We start from the raw sequence: 21,092 nt of genomic DNA on the forward strand, positions 1-21,092 counted from the left end.
GTTCAACACAAGGAGGAGACAGAAAGGAGACATGCGCTCAGGTTATGCCCTTTTTTGCTAGGGTTAATTCTTACATCAGAACTAATGCAGACAATATTAATGACAAGGAAGAACCTGAGGGAGGTGGATTTGCTCATTTCAGCCCATTCACGACATATTCTGGGCCTGCCTCTTCCAAGGTAGACTAGATTTGCATGCACTGAAATAGCTCAGACTCCATCCTTCATTGGAGGATGTCTCTAAAAATCTCTCACGGCTGTTTCTATTACGCCTTCCTTGACCTCATTCTCATAATTCTATCTGGGAAATCTGCTGCCATCTACTCTTGTAGACAGGCTATTGGAACAGAAGCGTGCTTGATCCGACCAGGGATGGCTGTTCTTAGGATCAAAGTTTTAGAACTGAATAGATCACTTAGAAGGGGTCTATAGAGTTCATCAAGTCCAATAACCTGAGCACATCAGGGCTAACCAAAAGTTATTATATGTTATTATCAAAATGCTTCTTGAACATTGACAAGCACATTCTCATTGATGGCTATTATTATGACCGAATTTTTGTGAATTTTTATATCAGATGGGTACTACTGGGATCCCTTTTAAAATCCTTTTGCTTGATCCTTGTGTGATTGGACTGGTCTAAAGTCAACATTGTATTTGTCTACTGAGTGGTAATAAACCATCACTGTGGGTATATCTGCTCTGCTAAAGTAGAAGAAAGTGAGATTTTCATCCCCACAGAGTCCCCTTTCATCCCTGCCGAGACCTGCCATAGTCATCCAGCAAGTACAGGAGGGAAAAAAGGAAAAAAAGAGTCTGAAGTGAAAGAAACTTTGAGAAGTTAGGAAGTTGAGGCAGTGCAGGTTTGGAGTCACAGCCATTAGCACTCTCAGCAGGACAAGGCAAAAAGGGATGGGTAAATAAAACAGTAAATAAAAACAGTTCATATCCTTCATGCTTGTGGGCACCATCAGATATTTAACTGCTTCCAAAGCATTGTGACCTAAGAGAGGAGATGCTCCAGTGTGCTCATGGGGAAAATTATTAGCACAGCATGTTTCAGTACACCTGACAGGACAAGAAGTAATGGCTTTAAGTCGCACCAGGTTCAGGTTGGATATTAGGAGAAAATTTCTTCTCTGAAAGAGTGGTAATGCATTGGGACAGGCTGCCCAGGGAGGTGGTGGAGTCACCATCCCTGGAGGTTTCAAGAACTGTGGAGATGTGGCACTGAGGGATGTGGTCAGTGGGCATGGTGGGGAAGGATTGGTGGCTGGACTTGGGGATCTTGGAGGTCTTTTCCAAACTTAATGATTCACTGTCTGTCCTGCAGAGACAAACAGTAAGTATTGGGATGGGACAGGACAAGACACAACTATTCTGCATGGAAAGAGGCTCTTCAGGAAGCCCCAGGTCATGGTGAGACCCCTGTACGAGACCTTGGCCCTTTTCCTGTTGCTGGAACTTTGTGCTTTCTTATGGTTGCCACCAAAAAGCTCTAACACTCTCCCCAATCCAGCCCAGGGCTCTTATTGTTCTTTGGAGTTAAAGACAGTTGAAATATTAATGATGCCATCAGCCCTGTGAGCTCACTGGCACTCTGAGTTGTCCAGATCAATAGAAGCAGAACAGACAGAGCCATGAGAAGAGCCACTTTGGGAGGGTTTGATGTTTTCCAGGAGTGCTAATGAAAGATGCCCAGACTCCCTCTGGGTCACTGCCAGGGAAGGTCAGACTGTCAGTCCCCATCGATTCCCTCCTGACTGGCACTCATGCTAATGAATTGTCATAGAGGACCATTGTGCTAATTAACTCACTATTAATGTGAGCTTAGAAATGACTAAGGTATTGATTAGAGACAGCGACTCAGCTTCCAGCTGGCTGGTTTTGAGATCTAGCACTACCACTGATGGTGGCAGGAGGTACTGGTCCCCAACCATTCTCCTCTGTCCCTTCATCTGGGTATGGCAACAAAATTATCCTCAGCTGCTGAAGGCAGCACGAGCTGTGTCTGGCCTTCACACACAGAGCAGAGGCTGGTTGTGTTCCAACTATGTTCTAAGGGGGAAAGGAGTCTGATCTCTTCTCAGAAAAGGTTCTGCCCTAGAGGGTGATGGAAATGGATAAGCTCCCACAGGGCAGTGGGTATGCACTTGAGCTGCTGGAGCTCAGGAAGCGCTTGGACACTGCTCTCAGACACAGAGTCCGGATTTTGGGTGGTGCTGTGTGGAGCCAGGGGTTGGACTTGATCCTTGTGAGCCCCTTCTAGCTCAGGATATCCTATGACTATAATCTCCAGAGCCCAGCCTCTGCTCAACCAGGCAAACAGTGAGGTGTGAGATCAAGCATGAGGCTCCTCTTCCCATAGAACTCTCCATGAACTCTCAATTCTTGGCTGACAATGAGCCAACAGTGTGCCCAGGTGGCCAAGAGGGCCAACAGCATCCTGGCTTGTATCAGCAATAGTGCAGCCAGCAGGAGCTGATTGCTCCCCTGTGCTCAGCTCTGGCATGGCTGCACCTCAAGTACTGTGTTCAGTTCTGTGCCCCTCACTATAAGAAAGACATCAAGGCCCTGGAGTGCATCCAGAGAAGGGCAACAGAGCTGTGAAAGATCTGGAGCACCTTATGGGTCTTATGGGGAGTGGCTGAGGGAGCTGGGATTGTTCAGTCTGAGAGAAGAGGCTCAGGGGTGACCTTACTGCCTTCTACAACTGCCTGTAAAGAGGTTGCAGTGAGGTGGGTGTCAGCCTCTGCTCCCAAGTAACAGTGATAGGATGAGATGTAATGGCCTCAAGATGTGCCAGAGGGGAGATTCAGGTTGGATGTTAGGAAAAACACCTCCAAATGAATGGCCAAGCACTAGCACAGGCTGCCCAGGGAGGGTGGCTGAGTCACCATCCCTGGAGGTGTTCAAGAACCATGTAGATGTGATACATGGTTTAGTGGGTGATATTGGTGATGAGTGGACAGTTGGACTAGATGACCTTAGAGGTCTTTTCCAACCTTATGATTCTATGATATGGTGAATTTCTGAGGGCATGAGAAGGGTATAAAAAGGACAGTGGTGCCCCTGGGCCAGAGAGGGGCCATCTCCTACACCCACCGGCACAACAGGAGAGAGGTGGCAGTTCTAGGTGCCTATTGAGATACTGGTCCCAGGACAGTCACACTTCAAGGCACACAGGACAACTCTACCTGTGGCCTTACCCTGCATATTCCCTAAAAGATTAAGCAGGAGATAGTCATATAAATGAGATCCACAGCTCTAACCCACCCCCCAGGAACCCTCCTCAGATATTTCACCTCTCCTCTGTGGTTACTGGAGAGCGTGCCCTTAACCACTCATCCTGGGATCCTGCTGAGTCCTGGACTCAGCTTGGTTGCATTGAGGCAGCGCAAATGACTAAGCTGATGCAGACTTTTTCTTACTCCGGAGTGGCTAATTAACAGAAAATGCACCTATAACTCTGGAGAAACATCCCTGACTTGAAGGAGGGATGGGTGGGTGCTGATTCCTCCAAACAGGAGATATTCTATTGAGAACTTGCCAGCTGAGGACGGGGAGGAGGGGAACCCGGTGTGCCAATCTGCTGAACGAACCAGGTCTGAACTTCTCCAGGAGATGGGATGGAGTGGTGTATCTGAAAGCCTTTACAGGGCATGAAAACTTTGTAGGGATATTTTCAGTGGTTGGCATAAATTGGATCATCTGCCCTGTGGGAGAGAGGAATCTGAGTACCCCATTCACCTCCCACTCCCAGCTCTGATGGAAAGATGTGATCCACTCGAGGATCTCAGTTCCTCCATCAATTTCTCCTCTGCCCAGCTTCACACCCCTCCAAATCAAACCAAATACTAAATGCTCCATTTAGCCTTTCATGCTGAGAGAGAAGAAGGTAAGTGTTCTGTTCACTTTTTTTTTGCAGAGGAGAAGGTTATAAAAAATACCAGCAATGACTTGAAAATTGGTGGGTTCTGCCTTACTGCATGCAGGACTAGGGCAGCTACCAAACAGGGAATCAAGAAAATATGGACAGCCTTGATCTTTAAGGGGAAACCAGCTGATAAGGCTTTTATTTACTGTGGCACATCAATACCAAGCAAGGTACCTGCTGCAGGAACTCAAAATGAGCAAACAGCATTGTAGCAATTACATATTACAAGACCTGGCATGCAAAAACCCTTTTGGAAGTTGGCAGTGACTCCTGTTATGGGATCTAATCTGGTTTGCACTCAGGGACTTTGTTCTGGGATGTATGAAGAGAGTTCTCCTATAGAAAAAGAGACTGTTTTGGGACCCTAGAACTGGATTTGATCCACCATAGGTCCATACTATAGCCAAGCAGGGATGAGTCCCCTTTTATTTCTCTTCACTGAATACAGCATGTCTTGGGATATAAGCAGCGACATCAACTTCTCCAGCAGTGCCCATGGCATGGCCCTATGTGGTTGCTGAACTTTGGCTGCAGACAAGACTCAAAGCTCCCAACTTCTCTCCATCTCTGTTTGACTTTTCCTTTCTCTCTAACACAACTTGTGCATATTATTTTATACACTGTCATTGTGCTAGAGAGGGCATGGTGTCCAGGATCTCCATCGGATCTGGAAAAGAAGCTGGACTCTTCTGGGGATGGTCTACACAATCAGTAGGCCATGGGTATCATGCCATCTCATGCTGGTTTCCCATCATTGCCCTCTCCTTACATACCTCAGGAAAACCTCAGTCTATACTTTGAGGAATGCACACCATCATTTGGGTGCAAATTTTCACCTGTGACTCTCAAGAAGTGTCACCGAAGTACCTTCTGGAGGAGGAAAAGGAGATGTCCAAAGTTAGCAGTTTATCCACTGTCAATAGATGAGACAGGAACAAAATATCCTGGATGTGGTCTGCAAAGTGCTCTCTATAGATCACAGAATCAAAGAATGGTTTGGGTTGGAAAGGACCTTAGAGATCATCTAGTTCCAACCACCCTGCCATGGAAAGGGACACCTTCCATTACACCAGGTTGCTCAGTGCCCCATCCAACTTGGCCATGAAGATGTTTTAAGGCCATAATCATGCACAGATTGGTTTTGCTGCAGGGGACTAGCTGCTGGCTCAGACCTACAGCCTGCTCTGAGCTGCTGGCTCTGCACACACATGCATGCCTGCTCCAATCCATCTCAGTAACAGAAATACAGGCGACAAGAGGAAGGCAACATGCTTGAGCACACCTCCCCACATTGACCCCCAGTGTTAAACAGTGAAAGCTGTCAGGAAAAGCAAAGTCCACCCTCCTATTTTTTTGTCCAGTGAGTTTGCAATCTGCTGAATACAACATGTCTGAAGGTCCTTCAGCTTCATGGTAAGGTGAGCTTCCATAGGTCTGGTCTTCAGAGACATGGAGCGGTCACAGTTACAGTCACATAGGAGTCACTATAAGTTGCAAGCACTCAGCATCCTTGCAAGGATCCATCTCAAACAAGCCTCCCCTTCTGGATAGTTGGGATGGAAACGGGAAAGCAGCACTCTCTCCAGGATGCCTCTCCTATTTGCAGCATGGCAATTTGTTTTTCCATCAGGCATTTTGTATCCAGGTGCCATGGTTGGAAAGGTAAGAGCAGCCAAACATTTCCAAGCCAGCAAGACTGAGCCAGCCAGGCCTGGTGAATTCCTGAACTCACAAGCAAGCAGAATTATACTCTAGGCAAATAAAGCAGCAAGTATCCATGGCTCGTCCTCCCTTTTCCCCTTCATTCAGATTGAGGAAAGCACGTTAAGGGAATGTTTTTCAGGGGTGAGGAGCTCCAGAAGTGCCAAGATGTTCTCCACCATTTTGTTATGCCACCCTTCAATGAAGAGCCACATAGAAACAACCGAGAACTGAACAAAGGAAAGAAAAATGAAGACAAAGCATAGCTGAGCAAGAAGGACAGAGCTGAAGGGAATCAGGCCTTAAAAACGATGGAACCCTTCAGCTGAGCAGGTTCAAGGCCATCGGTGAAAGCAAGGAGGAAATACATCACCTTGCGGATCTTGGCTAACTCCACGAGCCGTTCCCCAAATTCCTGGGCATCTGCCTCATTGCACTCCACCTCCTTGGCTCCTGGTTTCTTCCAGAAGATGCCCACTGGTTCCAGCAGCTGCCGGTTCATCAGATGGGTGAGATCAGGAGTCCAGTGCTGGGAGGTGCCGGTCACCATCACCTTCCCAGATCTCTCCAGTTGGATGTCCCAGCGGAGGAAGTGCAGGTTGTGCTGCCGGATGAAATCCACCCTGTAGACATGCTCATTGGGATGCAGCAGCTTCTCACCATCCTGGGGCCTGGCATTTTTCTGCTGCAGGCTCTGGGCTCTCAGACGCATGCACCGGGTGAGCTGGTCATCGTGGATGAATGGCAGCTTGAGCTCCCCTGCCTCGGCTGCCATCTCCTCCACTGCTCCTCTGCAGTGTCCTCAGCAATGTTCGGTTCCCAGATAGGACACGCAGGGGTAAAAATTCTGGTGCACCTTCTCCACGGTCCCAGCGGTGCTAGGCAACCCAGGCCAGTGACGTAAAACACCCTCCAGGGCTTGCTCTGGGTGCCCTCCCATCTCGTTTGCAGATTAGGAACTGATGGTGCTGCTGTGCATGATAATCTATAGGGAAGGGATATCTGATGTCAGCCTCCCTGGCAACCTCCCTGACAACGGCTCCAGCAAGCCAAAGTGCAGCTCGTTATCCCTAAATGAAGGTGCACAGCCAGGGCAACCATCCTGCAGGTGTCGGTGCCAGTGTATTCTCAGAATATTAGTTCGTGGGATCATTCATGTTGGAAGCAGCTTCTAGAGGAGAATGCTCCAGCCCTCTGCTTGCACTGGGACTTTATGGTTAAACCAGGTTGCCTGGAGGTTTGTCTATCCCAACTCTGAGCACCTTTGTGCATGGAGCACTCTGGACCCTAGTATCAGAATATGCTCATGTTTTTGGTTTTTTTTTCCCCTTTATATCTCATTTCCCATGCTGCTGTTGAATTTTGTCCTGTGGTTGTGCTCAAATCTGGCTCTGTCTTGTCTGTACCCTGCCTCCTCCAAACAGCAAAAAGATCCTCTTTCATCTTCTCCTGGCCACACAAAACCATCTCTTTGGCGTCCGTAGACCCTAAATCTGGACAAATCCCAGATGAGGAGTCACAAGTGCCTGCTGGAGGGGAAGAATAATTTATTTTGCCCTGATGGCTGCACTCATGGCAATTTGGCACCACGCGTGGCTGTTCATCTCTACAAGGTTTCATGTTTGACTCACAGTCAGGACCCCATGTCTTCTGCTGGGTGGCACTGCTGGCAGGAAGCCTTAGTGGGCACCAACAGCTCAGCATAGTCTGCTGCCCTAGAATGGACTGATGTTAGACAAAGTGCTCATGCATGGGCTTCCCTTTTACTCAATGTTTCTGGGAAATGGGGACATGGACACAGTCTGGGCCTTATGTTTGTCTCTTTGGGACAGGTGTAGGAGCATACCCAAGATGCAATCAAGCTCTTCCAGGTGCTGTAGAAATGCTCTGAGTCCAAGTGAGCAACAACAAGACTGCTATGCCTAACCTGGGGCTGCTTATTTCCTAAAAACTGCTGAATATGGTTATATCCAGAGCATTTGTGCTGCGTTGGTGGGCTCTCCAGGCAGTGGATGGGATAAAAGAGGATGAACGCATTCCTCTTTGCAGGGTGTCTCCAAGAGGCTGTGGATCCCAACCAGAGCTGCCATGTTTAACAATGCACCCCTCCGCCATGCACCATGAAAAGATGGCAAAACCATCATCATAACTTCAGATGCTCTATGGAAAAGGCCCAACTTTTCGAGCATGCTGTGGCATCCTTAGGATAGAGCCACTGGTTTGGACTCTCAGAGAGTCCATCGATTTCAGCATCAACTTTTACGTGGCACACTGTATGGAGTTAGGTTGTATGGTGTTATGGTGATTCTATGGTTAGGTTCTTTGGTTCTTTCCATTCTGTCTGTGACTCGTGCTGGCTTCTGTCATATCACATTTCTGCAGAGCACTTTGGGAGTTCCAGCTGTGTTAAATAAAATCCAGGAAAGAGTTTTCTAAAGTATTTTTACAAAAGGCACTGCAATCACATGGGGTATGCCACACAACTCAGTAAGCATGATCCCTGGAGGTTTTAATTTGGACTTCTCTAAGAAGTGTCCAAAAAAGACCATCAGAAGACATCAGGAGCCCAAGGTGGGTCATTGCACTGGGAACTGCCCTGTACTCACCAGTCTGATATTGTTCCTAAAGACACTGCGAGCAGAGTCAAATAAGCTACAGGGCCACATGTAGCCCCATTTGAAAGGATTAAAGAGAAGTCTGAGGAAATCAGACCCTTCTTGCTGTCCTCTGAGCTCTTGCTTTGCTTGTTTGCTAGCTTTCAAACACCTTCAGCAACAACTGTCATATCAACCCTTGGGTTTTAAAGATGACTTCAGGAAACCCTGGAGACCTGGTTACAGATCCAGATTACCCTTTAGGACAAAGTGCTACTGGAAATGACTTAATCCCCTCCATAATCCAATGCCTTTATTTCTTTTTATTAGAGCTAGACATCTCAGAAGGGCCACAAAACAGAATTTTGTAGAGCCAGTCTAAAACCACATAGGGCCAGGCAAGAGTTAAGACATTAGGAAACTGCTCTCAATTCCCTTCCAGTCCCTAGTTCCTATCCACTTTTTTTCTAGGAGCAATGGGAGAGCTGGACCAAGATCCCTGTGCTGATATTTCAGTGATATTAATACCTGCATCAGCATCTTTAAATTCTTCCCAGACTTTAAATCAGAGACATTCTGGTGTCTAATGACAGTTCAGCAGCTTAGTGTTTTGCTGTCTTGCCTGTCCTATCAACTGTTGCTTTCATTGATGTATGGATGGGTCAGGAGCAGACAATAGCACTGCAGGGTCCTGGGTGTGCAGATGCTGTAACACCAATGAGCCACCAATAAACATCTCTGGGCACGGGGAGAGGATTGAAACTTTAGCTTTTGCTGTAAAACAAACCTTTCTGAAAGAAAGAAGGATGCAAGGATGCAGATAAAGAACAGCTCTGAGAGTTAAGGGTATGGAAAACGAGAAGTCACAAACACCTATGGCAAAATTGCCAAGGGAGGAAAAGCAATGCCATTAGTAAACGGAAATAATGAGGTGTCCAAAGAGACCTGGCTTCTGTTTGGTCGACATCTCCCAGGGCAGGGCTGGAGGTGAATGGTGAAGAGGGAGGAGAACTTGCCTTGGGGAGATGACGATGCAGAGGAACAGCCTGAATAACACCTTACAACACACCTCTAACAACAGCCACAAGCTACAGAAGTAGGAGGAAATCTTACTGCTTAACCAGAAGCCAACAAAACCTACCTTGTTCACATGTGCTGGAAAGCCTTGATTTTAAAAGAAAATAAAAGACAAATTCCCGTGGTGGAGCTCAGTGTTTATGATCACAGTAGTAGAGACTGGAGGGACCTCAGCACACAGAGCAAGGAGGGAATACTGGTCTGCTGCAGTAGGGGGCTGTCGGTGAAGTGGGCGATGCTGCCAACACTATGGGGCTTTGGTGACTGCCTTTTCACATTATCATCTAGATAAAGGCACTTGCAACTTGCTGGCCCCTTGTCCTAGGATGAGAGACACCTGTACCAGACTGAAGACCACAGATGCACTGGCTTTCGTAGACTTGAATTCTTCTCCCAAGAAGGACATGGTAAAAATGGCCACAGGCTGGCAAAGGATGTGGCACTTGGCACCTCCTGTCCCTTCACATTGCTCAGGCTCTGCCCCCTATTCTACAGCTCCTCGGTGCTCTCCTGGTCTGTGACAGTGCAACCACGATGTCCTTGGAACCCCAATCTCATAGGAATCCCATTGTGCGGAGCAAACCATCCATGGGACATGCAAGGGATGTGTGTTTGAGGAACAGTGGCTTGGGAGGCACACTAATATCCTTAGATCATCCTACTGCCCCTGTGCAAGGTGTCTTATGGCCAAGGTGAGAACACACTGGGCAGCCAGAGAGGTAGTACCATGGGAAACATGGACTTTCAGCACTGCAGTTGAGCATCCTAAATATATATATATATGTATATGGTTATTCTAGAGTGGGGAGGGTCAGAATTGGGATATGGAAGGACAGAGCAGGGCTTGATTCATGTGGTTACGGAGAAACTCGCCAAGAGTTTGGCTCAAATGTGATGTGGCTGTAATCACAACAATTCCTCTCAAAGAACATTTTTTTTTTTTAAGAGAGGTTTTCCACATGAACAGCTTTTCAGGATTGAAGCGTTTCTGAAGATCCAGTATCTGAGCCAGGCAAACAAAGCACGAGGCCAAGGTGTTGAAGAGAAGCTTACCTTCTGCCACAGGGCCTCGCGGGATGCCAGGGAGGAGCAGGCAGCCACAAACCAGCAGTTCCCAACCTGGCCCTGGTGTAAATCATGGGAGCTGATCCCGTCCACAAAGAGATGGGGATCGGCGCAGATTTCCTGTGAGACAGGAGAAAATAAACACACTGGTGAGTGAGGAGGCAGGGAAATACAAAGCAAGGCTTCCTGTTAGAGGAAAATCACTTTCTCTGCTCCTCAGGTTCCCTTTAAATCCCACCTGCAGCTTTGTGCTGACCTGGCTCATCACACTGGTAGCAGGAGGACCTTGTCCTGCCTGATGCTCTCCCCAGGACATGGCTACATTGCTGCTGAAGTGATACCAGATCCTCTCCGCGAAGGATGGCTATTCTGTTCCAGCATCAGCATGTCTCTGCTATCATTATCCATGGTGATAATGGTACATTTTCACATCATTACAGCCCTAGTGACCCATCTCCTCATATAAGTCTACCCTTTGCCTTTTCTGCAAGCCTTTCAGTTCTGACAAAGCTGTCTGTTTATCAAGCTTCTCCCTCTCACTTTGCTCTGGGGACCTTGTGATGCAAAGGCATTTGGTGCTGAGAGTATCACAGAATCATAGCACGGCTTGGGTTGAATAGGACCCTAAAGCCCATCCAGATCCTAGGGTCTAACCCAGCCTGGCCTAGGGCACTTCCATGGACACCAAGTGTCTTCATCCAGGAGGTTCACTGTTGTCCAGCAGATGGTGAAATTTTGGTAATCCAAAAGCTTTGTGAAATGTGAAATACTGCAGGTTTTGTTGTTGTTCTTGTTACTGTTTTTTTTTGGTTTTTTTTTGTCTGCTGATCAGTCCAGTTTGGAAGGCCATGTCCAGTTGGAGGCTGAAATGAATGGGGCAGAGAAAGAGTTGAAAGAAACTTGTCTGTTTTGCTATTCTATCTAATTTAAAGGAGTGAAAGACAAAGCAGATCTCCTTTCTCTATGCCCCTTAATTTTTCAGGTTATTTACATCCAAAGTAACACATTCCCCAACCTTTGCACTGCTTGTTCCTCATGGGGAGGAATTGCTGCTTCATAAGCATACCAGGACGGATGCCCCATCCCTGAAGACATTCCAGGTCAGGCTGGACAGGCCTCTGAGCACCTGACGGAGCTGTAAGAGTCCCTGTTTGCCACAGGCAAGTTGGATTAGATGGCCTTTAAGAGTCCCTTCTAGCTCAAACGATTCCCTGGTTCTATGATTTTATGATCTCTCTTTAATCCCACCTAACTCAGCCAGCACTGCACACCTTACAAACAACTTGAGATTCATCTGGATGTAAATTGGGCAGCGACCAAACTCACAGGAGAGGGCTGATTCACTCCTGGCTGCCAGTGTTGCAGGAGGTTGGAATAAGCACTAGAGGGAGGCAATCTGACAGCTGCCAACAGCACCTGCTCTTTTCAGCATCCCTGAGCGCAGGGAGGGATAGAAAAGGAGCAGTGCTACATAATAGCAGGATAACAGGGGTTATCCTATTTCATACCATCAAAGAAGCAGCCAACAGCTTGTGATGCATCTGTCCTGGCTGTCAGTGATGGGGACGATCTGCTCATAGTGGTCCTGCTCTGGGCTCAGAGGCACCATGGCTGAGGATCTTTGCTGCTCTTTCTACCCTTGGGTGAATCCATAGTGCACAAAAAAGGACTCACTTGGTTTGGTGTGGGTCAGGAGAAGGTGAAATCATGGAAGCACATTATACTTGGCAGAAATTAGGGTAAAGGGTGTTGGGTGCTCTTTCCCACGAGCAGAGCTGCTAGTTAGCTGTGACTTCCCCATCACCAAGCAAGTGTCTATGAATTAAAACCCTTTGATTGCTCATTTTAAGACAGGGAAGTCCTGTGTCCTCATCAGAAAAGCAGTCCTGGTACAGAAGAGGAGATCAGTGCATTGCTCTCAACTCTCTCAAAACCACAACAGCACCAAGGGTGCCAAGGCTAGAAATGCCCATGTCTGGAAATGCAGAGTCCCTCTGCAAAGCACACATCTCATTTACAGAATCGTAGAATCATAAAGGTTGGAAAAAACCTCTAAGACCTAGAGGTCTTAGTCTGACTGTTCACCTAGCACCAATAATGCCCACTAAACCATGTCTCTAAGTGCCATGTCTCCACAGTTCTTGAATGCCTCCAGGAACAGTGACTGCCACCTCTCTGGGCAGCCTGTTCCAATATTCAACCACTCTTTCAAAGCTTTTCCTAAGATCCAACCTTTGATTCAGCTTCTCTTCCCACTGATGCAAAAGGTCCCTAGGGGCACATTGTTCTCAAAGTCATTCAGGCAGTTCTTCAGATGCTGCAGTAGGCGTTTCCCATTTAGGTGCAAACCTGGATGTGGCATTTCAAGGTGTTTTTGGTCCAGGGTGGTTATGGCTGAGAGCACATCCTTGCTCTATAACCTACAGCACATGGATTTTTCAACCTCCTTCCCTAATAATATGCAAAACCTCACAGCAGATTACAGCTAAATTACAAATTTCCTGGGATCGTGAATGTCCCAAATGCCACAACCCTCTAGATGTGCCTGGACAGCACTGTGAGCTCTGCACACAACTTGGGCAAGTCCCAAAATATTCAGCAAGCCTTGACAGGAGTCCACTCTGAAGGGCAGAGAGAGGCTGCCATGCTGCAAAAGGATAACACAGCATCATCATCCCCAGGATGAAGCTTGATTCTGGTGGCCTCCCAGTGGATCTAAATACAGAATCATTCAATGAGTGCAGTTAGAAGGGACTTCCAGAGAGCATCCAACCTGACCCATCTATTCCAAGTAAGATCAGGTGGAGCAGGTCACTCAGGACTGTGGCCAGTTTGATTTTGAGTATCTTCATGGATAGAATCTCCACCAATCACTCCGGGCAACCTGTGGCTACCCACAGTGAAAAAGTGTTTTTCTCATGTTTAAATATAATTCTCTATTTTTTCTGTTATTTGTTCAGTGCCTCTTGTCCCATCACTGGGCACCAGTGAGAAGAGTCTGGCTTGGTCTTCTTCATTCCCTACCGTCCCTATGCACATTCATAGAATCCAATAGTATCACCTCAAGTCCAACCACCAACCTATGCCTATAGACCATGTCACTCAGTGTAACATCCACCCCTTTCTTGAACACCAGTGATGGCAACTCCACCACCTCCCTGGGCAGCCTTTGCCAATGCATTACCACTCTTTCCAAGAAGAAAGTTTTCCTAATATTCACACTGTTGGAGTCCCTTTGAGCCTTCTTTTCTCTAGGATGAAGAGTCTCACATGTTTTGACCTCATCTGTTGTGCCACATGCTCCAGACCTTTCAACATCTTTAAGGAAAGAAAGATCTGCTCCTCCTGCAGACAGGTTGAACGAGAAGGGCCTGGAGTTGGTATGTGCAGGGGAAGGAGGGAAGCAAGAATGCTCTTATTGCAGGAGGTCACGACCTTGGTTTCATTCCATTCATTCAACAGGGCCAGTTGGACAAACATTGAATCACCCTCCCAGCACTGTGACCTTGAAAGGAAAGGGCAGCACACCACACACATCCACACACTCTGGGGCCTTCTGGGTTCAAACACTGGCCATTTCAGCCAGATCAACCCACACACTCACTTCAGCAAATGCCTAGTTTCTGCTCTTCATCTCATAGCAGATGGCTCCTGGGTCACAACTGCTCTTCATCTGGATACAGGTGCTGGACAACAGGGAATCTGGAAGGGACAACCTAAAGCTATGGCTGCAGGAGATATAGTTTTGATGCACTGCTCTTGACTCCACCTTGTCCATTTTTACCCCTTTTGGCAGAGTATTTTTTGGTGGTGTTATGGGCTTGCAATGCTGAGTGCTTGCACTGCCTTTAATTAAAATTCTTCATAACTACAACAATGGACAAGGGAAGAGCCACTGATGTCATCTCTCTAGACTTCAGAAAGGCCTTTCACGTGGTCCCTCACAACATCCTTCTATCCAAATTGGAACGGTGTGGATTTGATGGGTGGGCTATTTGATGGATGAGGAACTGGTTGTGAGATCGCTCCTAGAGAGTGGTGGTCAATGGCTCAAGGTCCTGATGGAGACTGGTGATGAGAAGCATCCCTCAGAGGTCAGTACTGGGACAAATGCTGTTTAGTATCTCCATCAGTGACGTAAACAGTGGGATTGAGTGCACCCTCAGCAGTTTGCAGATGATACCAAACTGTGTGGTGCAGTCAACCAGATGACCTTTAAAGGTCCCTTCCAACTCAAATGGTTCTATGATACAGTGATAAGAAGAACTTGACTTGGAGCATCCCTAGGGAGCCTAGGCAGTGTTAGAGCTATTTATCCTCCCTAAAATGGGCCGCTAAAATGGCCACTGAACTCCAGGCAATTAACTATGACTTGGAGAAAGCAGGTGCAGATGGTCCCGTGGAAAGATACAGCCTGAAAACAAAGGGAGGGACAAAGTGATTCAAATTTCTTGTGATTCATATCCTGCTTTCTATATCCTTCCTCCTGCAATGGGTGTGGGACAGAGGTGGACAGCAGTGACAGCGGATGGAGAGGGCTTTGAGGCCCCTCTTGATGAAAGGCTGATGATAGCAGCACTGGCTTATGGGAGTCCAGAATGGGCCTGTGCCAGTTTGCTCCATCTGAGCTTGGATTATTGAAATCCATTAGGAAAAAGAAGATCTGATCATTGCACTTATCTTGTACTTGATGGTTTAATGTTTCCTCCCACCAAAAAGCATGTGGGCTTTCCCTCTTCTCTCCCCTTTAGCACTATTTCCCTCAACAGGCACATTTTCCTTCCAGATGCAATTAAACAAGAAAATATCATCCTTGTCTCCAGCTAGTCCAATTCCACATAGGGCAGCAGGGAGCAAATCACCTTCTAATTGGTTTTATAATTGGCAACTGTCTTATCATAAATGTTCCCCGGTGCAGATTTCTGAGCTTTAGATATGCTGGGGGTCTGGATCATGTCAAACCCACTGCAGAGAGGGAAAAAAGCTAAGAGGGATAATAACCATGTGAGATGCAACATCTGCAGCATGCCAGGATCAGTTTTAGTTAACAAGATTTTGCAAGGAGCAGACCAGCTTAATTGCATTGCAGAGCTGGGACACAGGAGACCGGCTGTTTCAGGAACAGTGCTTTCACTCAGACTTGCAATATCAGCAAGATAATCTATTAGCTGCACTTCCCCCTTCCTGAGTGACAGGGAACTGAACGGACCTCATGTTGTGAATGTTCAAGCAGAGCAGACAGTGGTGGCACAGGTGGCACAAAGGTCCCTGTGCTGCTGGTATTTCCACTGGGATGTGATTTTGTAAACAGCAGTTAGAGAGTTTGCACCTGAGTGACACAAGGAAGAGGAATGGGGAACCATAGGTCTGTGTTTTCATTGGGATTAATGTTTCCCCAGTGGTTCAGCTTCACATATACCATATGGGAGGTTTTGTTGGCAATATCTGCATCCTGTAAAACTGCTTTGGGGGGTTTTGTATTGCTTCAGCCAGGCATCCCTAATGCTAACCCACCTGATGTATCTCACCCTGTATGTATTTGCATCTGTTATCAGCTCCCACCACACAAAGGGAGTGGGATACTCCACCCACAGTGAGCAGGACTTGTAAAAGGAGGCATCACAAAAATACACTCCCACCAACACCATGATCCTGTTTGTGTACCTCTGTACCACATCGCAGCGTTTGTTTTGGCACCAGAAATGGCATGGATAGTTTCAAACAAGATCCAAAGGTCAATTTGCAGGCTTAGCCCTGATGTTTGCTTTTCTCAGTATCCGAAATACAAATGCAAAGAGATCTTTCTTGAAGCAACCAGACAGGGAGAGATGCAACACGCTGCGGGAGCACTGCACCACCCCAGGAGCAGATGGAGGTAGAGAATCAAAGAGTAATTACAGCTGGAAAAGACCTCTAAGACTATCAAGTCCAACCCATGCCCACCATGCCCACTAACCATGACCCTCAGTGCCACATCTCCATGGTTCTTGAACATGTCCAGGGATGGTGACACCACCACCACCTCCCTGGCAGCCTGTGCCAATTCATTACCACTCTTTCAGAGAATAAACTTTTCCTAATATCCAACCTGAACCTCCCCTAGTGCAGCTTAAGGCCATTCCCTCTCATCTTATCGCTGTTACCTGGGATCAGAGGCCAACCTCACTTCACCACAACCTCCTTCCAGAGAGTTGCAGAGGGCAGTAAGATCTGCCCTGGGCCTCCTCTTCTCCAGACTAAACAATCCCAGAGCCCAGAAGGAAGTATAGGATGAGTAGGAGGCTGAAACAAGTGCAGAATCCTCTGATTCGCTGTTCTCAATGCTCTCACCCTTACTTCATAGCGATGTGCTCTTGGAAAGCCTCACCATTACTCAGCCCAGGGCTTCTTTGGTCTCCACCCAGCCAAGATCAAAGCAAAGGACATGACATCCCTGCTTTCAGCACTTCCATGCTTTCAGACACTAACAGTGAATTGGTTCGGTGTATCTGATAGTAGATCAGATCTGCAGATTTCAACTCCCAAGGAGGAAGGTCTCCAGACACCTACTGATAAACCAGGGAGTGGGATGTTCAGAGCAGTGAGATGATATGCCCTCAGTAACCCTGGCCAGAGGCAGAAACCTCTTGGTCCCTCTTGGTTCCAAGTGCCAGAGTAGTCCAGCCACCACATAGGCCATCATTCCAAGTGGAAAAATGCCACTTGGCTTCTTCTCACACCTGAGTCATCCTGACTTTTACACACGCACACAACCATGGCCTTGGAAAGCAAGAGATATGATGCTGAGCAGACCCAACAGCTTTCAGGGATGGCTCCACCTGGACCTCCTTCCCATTAATGCTGGTACCTGTAGGCATGAGCTCAGGGGAGTTACACCAGAAATGAGGAGAAGAAACAAAGTCCCCTGTCTGCTTTAACTTTCATACTCTAAGAAGGACATGCCCTTTTGATTCAACACAGTGCTGCTGCCCAACTTCTCCCCATTTCCCCCATAGTCCATCACATCCTTCAGCTCTCCTACAGACCTCCATTAGGACAGCACTAAAGATAGCCCTAAAGGTCAGGAAAAGCTCTGGCTTAGCAACATCTTGGATTTAAAATGCATCCACACTCCAGAGCTCATCTCCTCATCGTGGCACACTGCTCCCTTCTGTTACACAAGTACATGTTGTGGGGTCAGACCTCAGCCAGCCTTGAAACCATGTGCAGAACAACCCAGACTCGACTATGGGGATCTTCACAGTCAAGTTGGCACAAATGGACCATGAACCAGATGGATGAGCATGAGTGATGGGGACAGCCACAGCTAGCATCTTTTTGAGCCCTTGGTTCCCATCAGGAACATGGAGATGGGAAGAGAAGACCCTTTTCAAGCAAGCTTTGCTGCAAGAAATCACATAATTTTGGGAAGAATAGTTCAAAAACACCCATTTGTTCCACAGCTATTGTGAATCTCGGAGTGAGCTGGTGAATCCATGAGCTCAGCTGCACTGTTTCTGCCTTCAAGGGCCATCATTTGGGTTTGGCACACATGCCTGCCCAACACTGCCCTGCCTGAATCCTAATTCTTGTGTTGCACTGAAAGTCAATCTTCTAAAACAATTTAGAAACTCAAATCATGCCTTTTATTATTATTAATTATCTTATGAGTCAAGAAATGGAAAAAGAGAGCACAACGCTGCAAAGGAAAATTATCTCCACCCTCTGCAATGCACGTCAAAACATCTTAGATAGTTTCCAGCAGGGATACTTCTCACATCTGCTTAAGCAACACTACACCAGGGCTAGAATCTGCCCCCGAGTTTGTGGTTGTATTGTATTTATAACACAGCAGCATCTTGATTCAAGACCAGCACTTGACCCCACCACAGTCCCAATTAATCCCTGTTTGTGCAATGGTGACGAAGAGGTTATCATGAGTTTAAGCTATTTAAAGAAGTGACTTCCAGCCCACACCTATTCTGGTTATTCATACTCTGGGCGTAGCTTTGCAAACACAGAAACACACTTTATGAGAAAGCCAACATCTAGAAATGTGGACATGTGAGCTTCCGTAACATGAGATGGGAGATGGAACATCAAGAGGCATTATTCAGAGAAAATCATTCAAAATTCAAGCAATAAGAAAAGGCTGCATTCCTATTGCTGGCAAGAGAAGGAGTTCGTCAGCAGTGTGGGCTCAAATCAGACCATAAGCATCCAGCAGGGTGCTGGCTGGATCCTCCAAAGGGAATTTCACCAAACAGAACAAAGCCCATATTTAATAACCAAAGTGACTCAACAGGGATCTTCCTGAAGCAGTCTCACGTCATGGAGCTAGAAGTGTTCATAGAGCTGCTAAACCCAAGCAAGATTCATCTCTCCTCAACAGCATCCTTGTTTCCTATGGTGATTTCTTCCTGATCTGTTCGACGTTCCCACTACAGACAACACGCAGCATTCCCAGACAAGACTTTGAAGCCTCTGATACATGCCCAGTTTACTGCCAGTTTAGTGAGAGATGCAATGATGTATATACATCATCCGTAGCTCCAAGATGGGAACATGCATAAGCCCTCCCAGGGATAGGCGAGTCTCCATACAAACGCACAACATGGTTTACATATTGTGTATACATGGTTAGACTTTTAGCTGGTTTCTCCCATTATGAAGCACTCTATTTACATGTTCCATGATTATTTCTTACATAACTCCAGTGGTGGTATTTGTACCAGGACACACTCAAGCTTCAAGCATCCACAAACACTGTTCATTAAGATAGTTTGTTCACCCATTTCCTTCTTGGAGGGGAACTGGGAGGAATGCATCACCAAATGGTGGTTTCTTACTAAAGATCCAGAAGATATGGGTTGCTTTGCTTGGTCTCCATAAGACGCAGGTCACCCCTCCCAAGCTGCAGCCTCTTGTGCTAGTCAACATTGCTGGCCCAACTGTCATTCCAAGGTGTGATGCTTCATCTCTGTTTTCTTCTTGCGATGTCTTTGTGAGTTTCCACCAGCCTCAAGGGGAGGAGAAATGGCAAGCTTCCCTCTGCCCCAAAGAGATGGCTGAAGCCCTAATTTCCTTTGGGGCACCTGGAAAACCAAGGACAAGATGGGAGGAAGCCAGAGCCCATTTCTATACAGAAGGATAGTCCAAAAAGGGACCCATTGGTGGATTTTGAGAGATGAGCATCCAGGTGAGGATGTGAACAGGTCAGCATCTCACATAGCTTGGCACCTTGCTATGTAGGCTTGGAGCTGGTGAGTTCAGCTACCTGTGCTCTGCTTTAGGTCACTAAAGCCTGCATAAACACTGCAGCCACTGTACTTCCTCAATGATGCTTGTCATCCACTCCCACCATCTGTGCTAAATTATGTATATCAGAGGAGAAACAGTACGATTCCACTTACTGTCAAATTACATTGGGGTTTTATTTTAAAAAGGGACAACTTTGGGAATTTAATACTCCATACAACTCACTCAGACAGCATCAGTCCCTTGGCAGCAAGGAAAGGACAAGCCCTTGCCCTGAGGCATTGACAAAGACAGATGCTGGCTGCATTTTTTCACCCCTGGTCAACCCGTTGATGCTTTTGAATCTGACTGGAGCCCAGGGCATGCTGAGCAAGGCAAGATGGAAAGATGATGGAGAGAGGGTTTGTACCTGCTTCCCTACAGGCATAGGCATCCCTCTGCACAGGGTTATCATAAATCTATCACATATTTAAAGGAGAAAGAAATGGAGAAGCAGTGTTTCCCCAGTGCACACAAGATATGAGCGGCGCATGCTAAAATTTTGCCAATTCTTACACACATACAAATTCAAATCCACAGGTGAGGACTGGTCCTTAGAACAAGTGATCCGGAGCTGTGGTTTATTTTCCCCTCCTGGAAATGCTTTAAATAAAACTGGCTGGTGCTTAGAGGAAGTGGCTCTAGTTTAATTCAATGGGAAGTTAATTCAAGGAAATCCCGTGACCACTCGTCGTGCAGAAATTCAGCCGATGCATTGACTGCAGTTCCCTCTGGCTTTAGACTCAGCAGACCAAGGAAATGGCTCCTCTGCTCCAGCTGCAGGGCTCCATCCTCCCACCCATGCTTCCTCTTATTTGTTTCTTTCTTTAACCACCTATCCCAGCAGCTGATGTCAGCCCTCAGTTTTACCATGCCTAGTGTTTCATTTTCCTTCTTCAAGAGGCAGCACCATGCCTAACCAAGCTCCTTTGCAAGGGCTTTGGTGCCAGCAGAACCCAGAGACGGATTTCCATGAAATTCCCATGCTCATCTTGGTCCTCAGGAGCTCATGCGGGTCAGGTTGGAGATTAGGAACAACTTCTTCTTGGAAGGAGTGGTGAGGCATTGGCACAGGCTGCCCAGGGAGGTGGTGGGGTCACCGTCCTTGGAGGTGCTCAAGAACCATGGAGATGTGGCACTGAGGGATGTGGTCAGTGGGCATGGTGGGGGTGGGTTGGGGTTGGACTTGGTGGTCTTAGAGATCTCACCAGCAGCGCTTGCACAGAGATTAAAGGCTTGGCTTCAGCCAGGGCACAAGCAGCTCTGTACCTGCCCCACCCCTAAGCATCGCCTTCCTGAACCCTACAGCCCAATCTGCAAAGGTTTTGCACCATTCCCTCCCATTTTCCTCAGAGAGGGTAGCAGATGCCCTTGGCCCTGTGATACTCTCTGCTCCCATTGTCCTCCATTACAAACTCAGCTACAATAATTTCTAGACATAGA

General features: G+C 47.2%; 2 protein-coding genes across 2 annotated transcripts in view; both read right to left on the bottom strand.

Moving 5' to 3' along the window:
* CAPN5 (calpain 5) overlaps positions 1-21,092 on the bottom strand; it is a 50,720-nt gene that overhangs the window by 11,026 nt on the left and 18,602 nt on the right. The window contains exon 3 of the mRNA XM_003203566.5: positions 10,362-10,493. Coding sequence (XP_003203614.1) covers positions 10,362-10,493 — 132 coding nt within the window. The remainder of the gene's footprint in view (positions 1-10,361; positions 10,494-21,092) is intronic.
* Positions 6-10,355, bottom strand: OMP (olfactory marker protein). The gene has a single exon (XM_010706144.3). The coding sequence runs from the start codon at positions 6,410-6,412 to the stop codon at positions 5,933-5,935; it is 480 nt and encodes a 159-aa protein (XP_010704446.1). The 5' UTR covers positions 6,413-10,355; the 3' UTR covers positions 6-5,932.

The sequence above is a fragment of the Meleagris gallopavo genome, chromosome 1, assembly GCF_905368555.1.
Source record: "Meleagris gallopavo chromosome 1, MGAL_WU_HG_1.1, whole genome shotgun sequence".
Lineage (NCBI taxonomy): Eukaryota > Metazoa > Chordata > Aves > Galliformes > Phasianidae > Meleagris > Meleagris gallopavo.

Bases quoted from the DNA above. Each gene is read 5' to 3' on its own strand.
- OMP (XM_010706144.3), bottom strand. From the start codon at position 6,412: ATGGCAGCCGAGGCAGGGGAGCTCAAGCTGCCATTCATCCACGATGAC.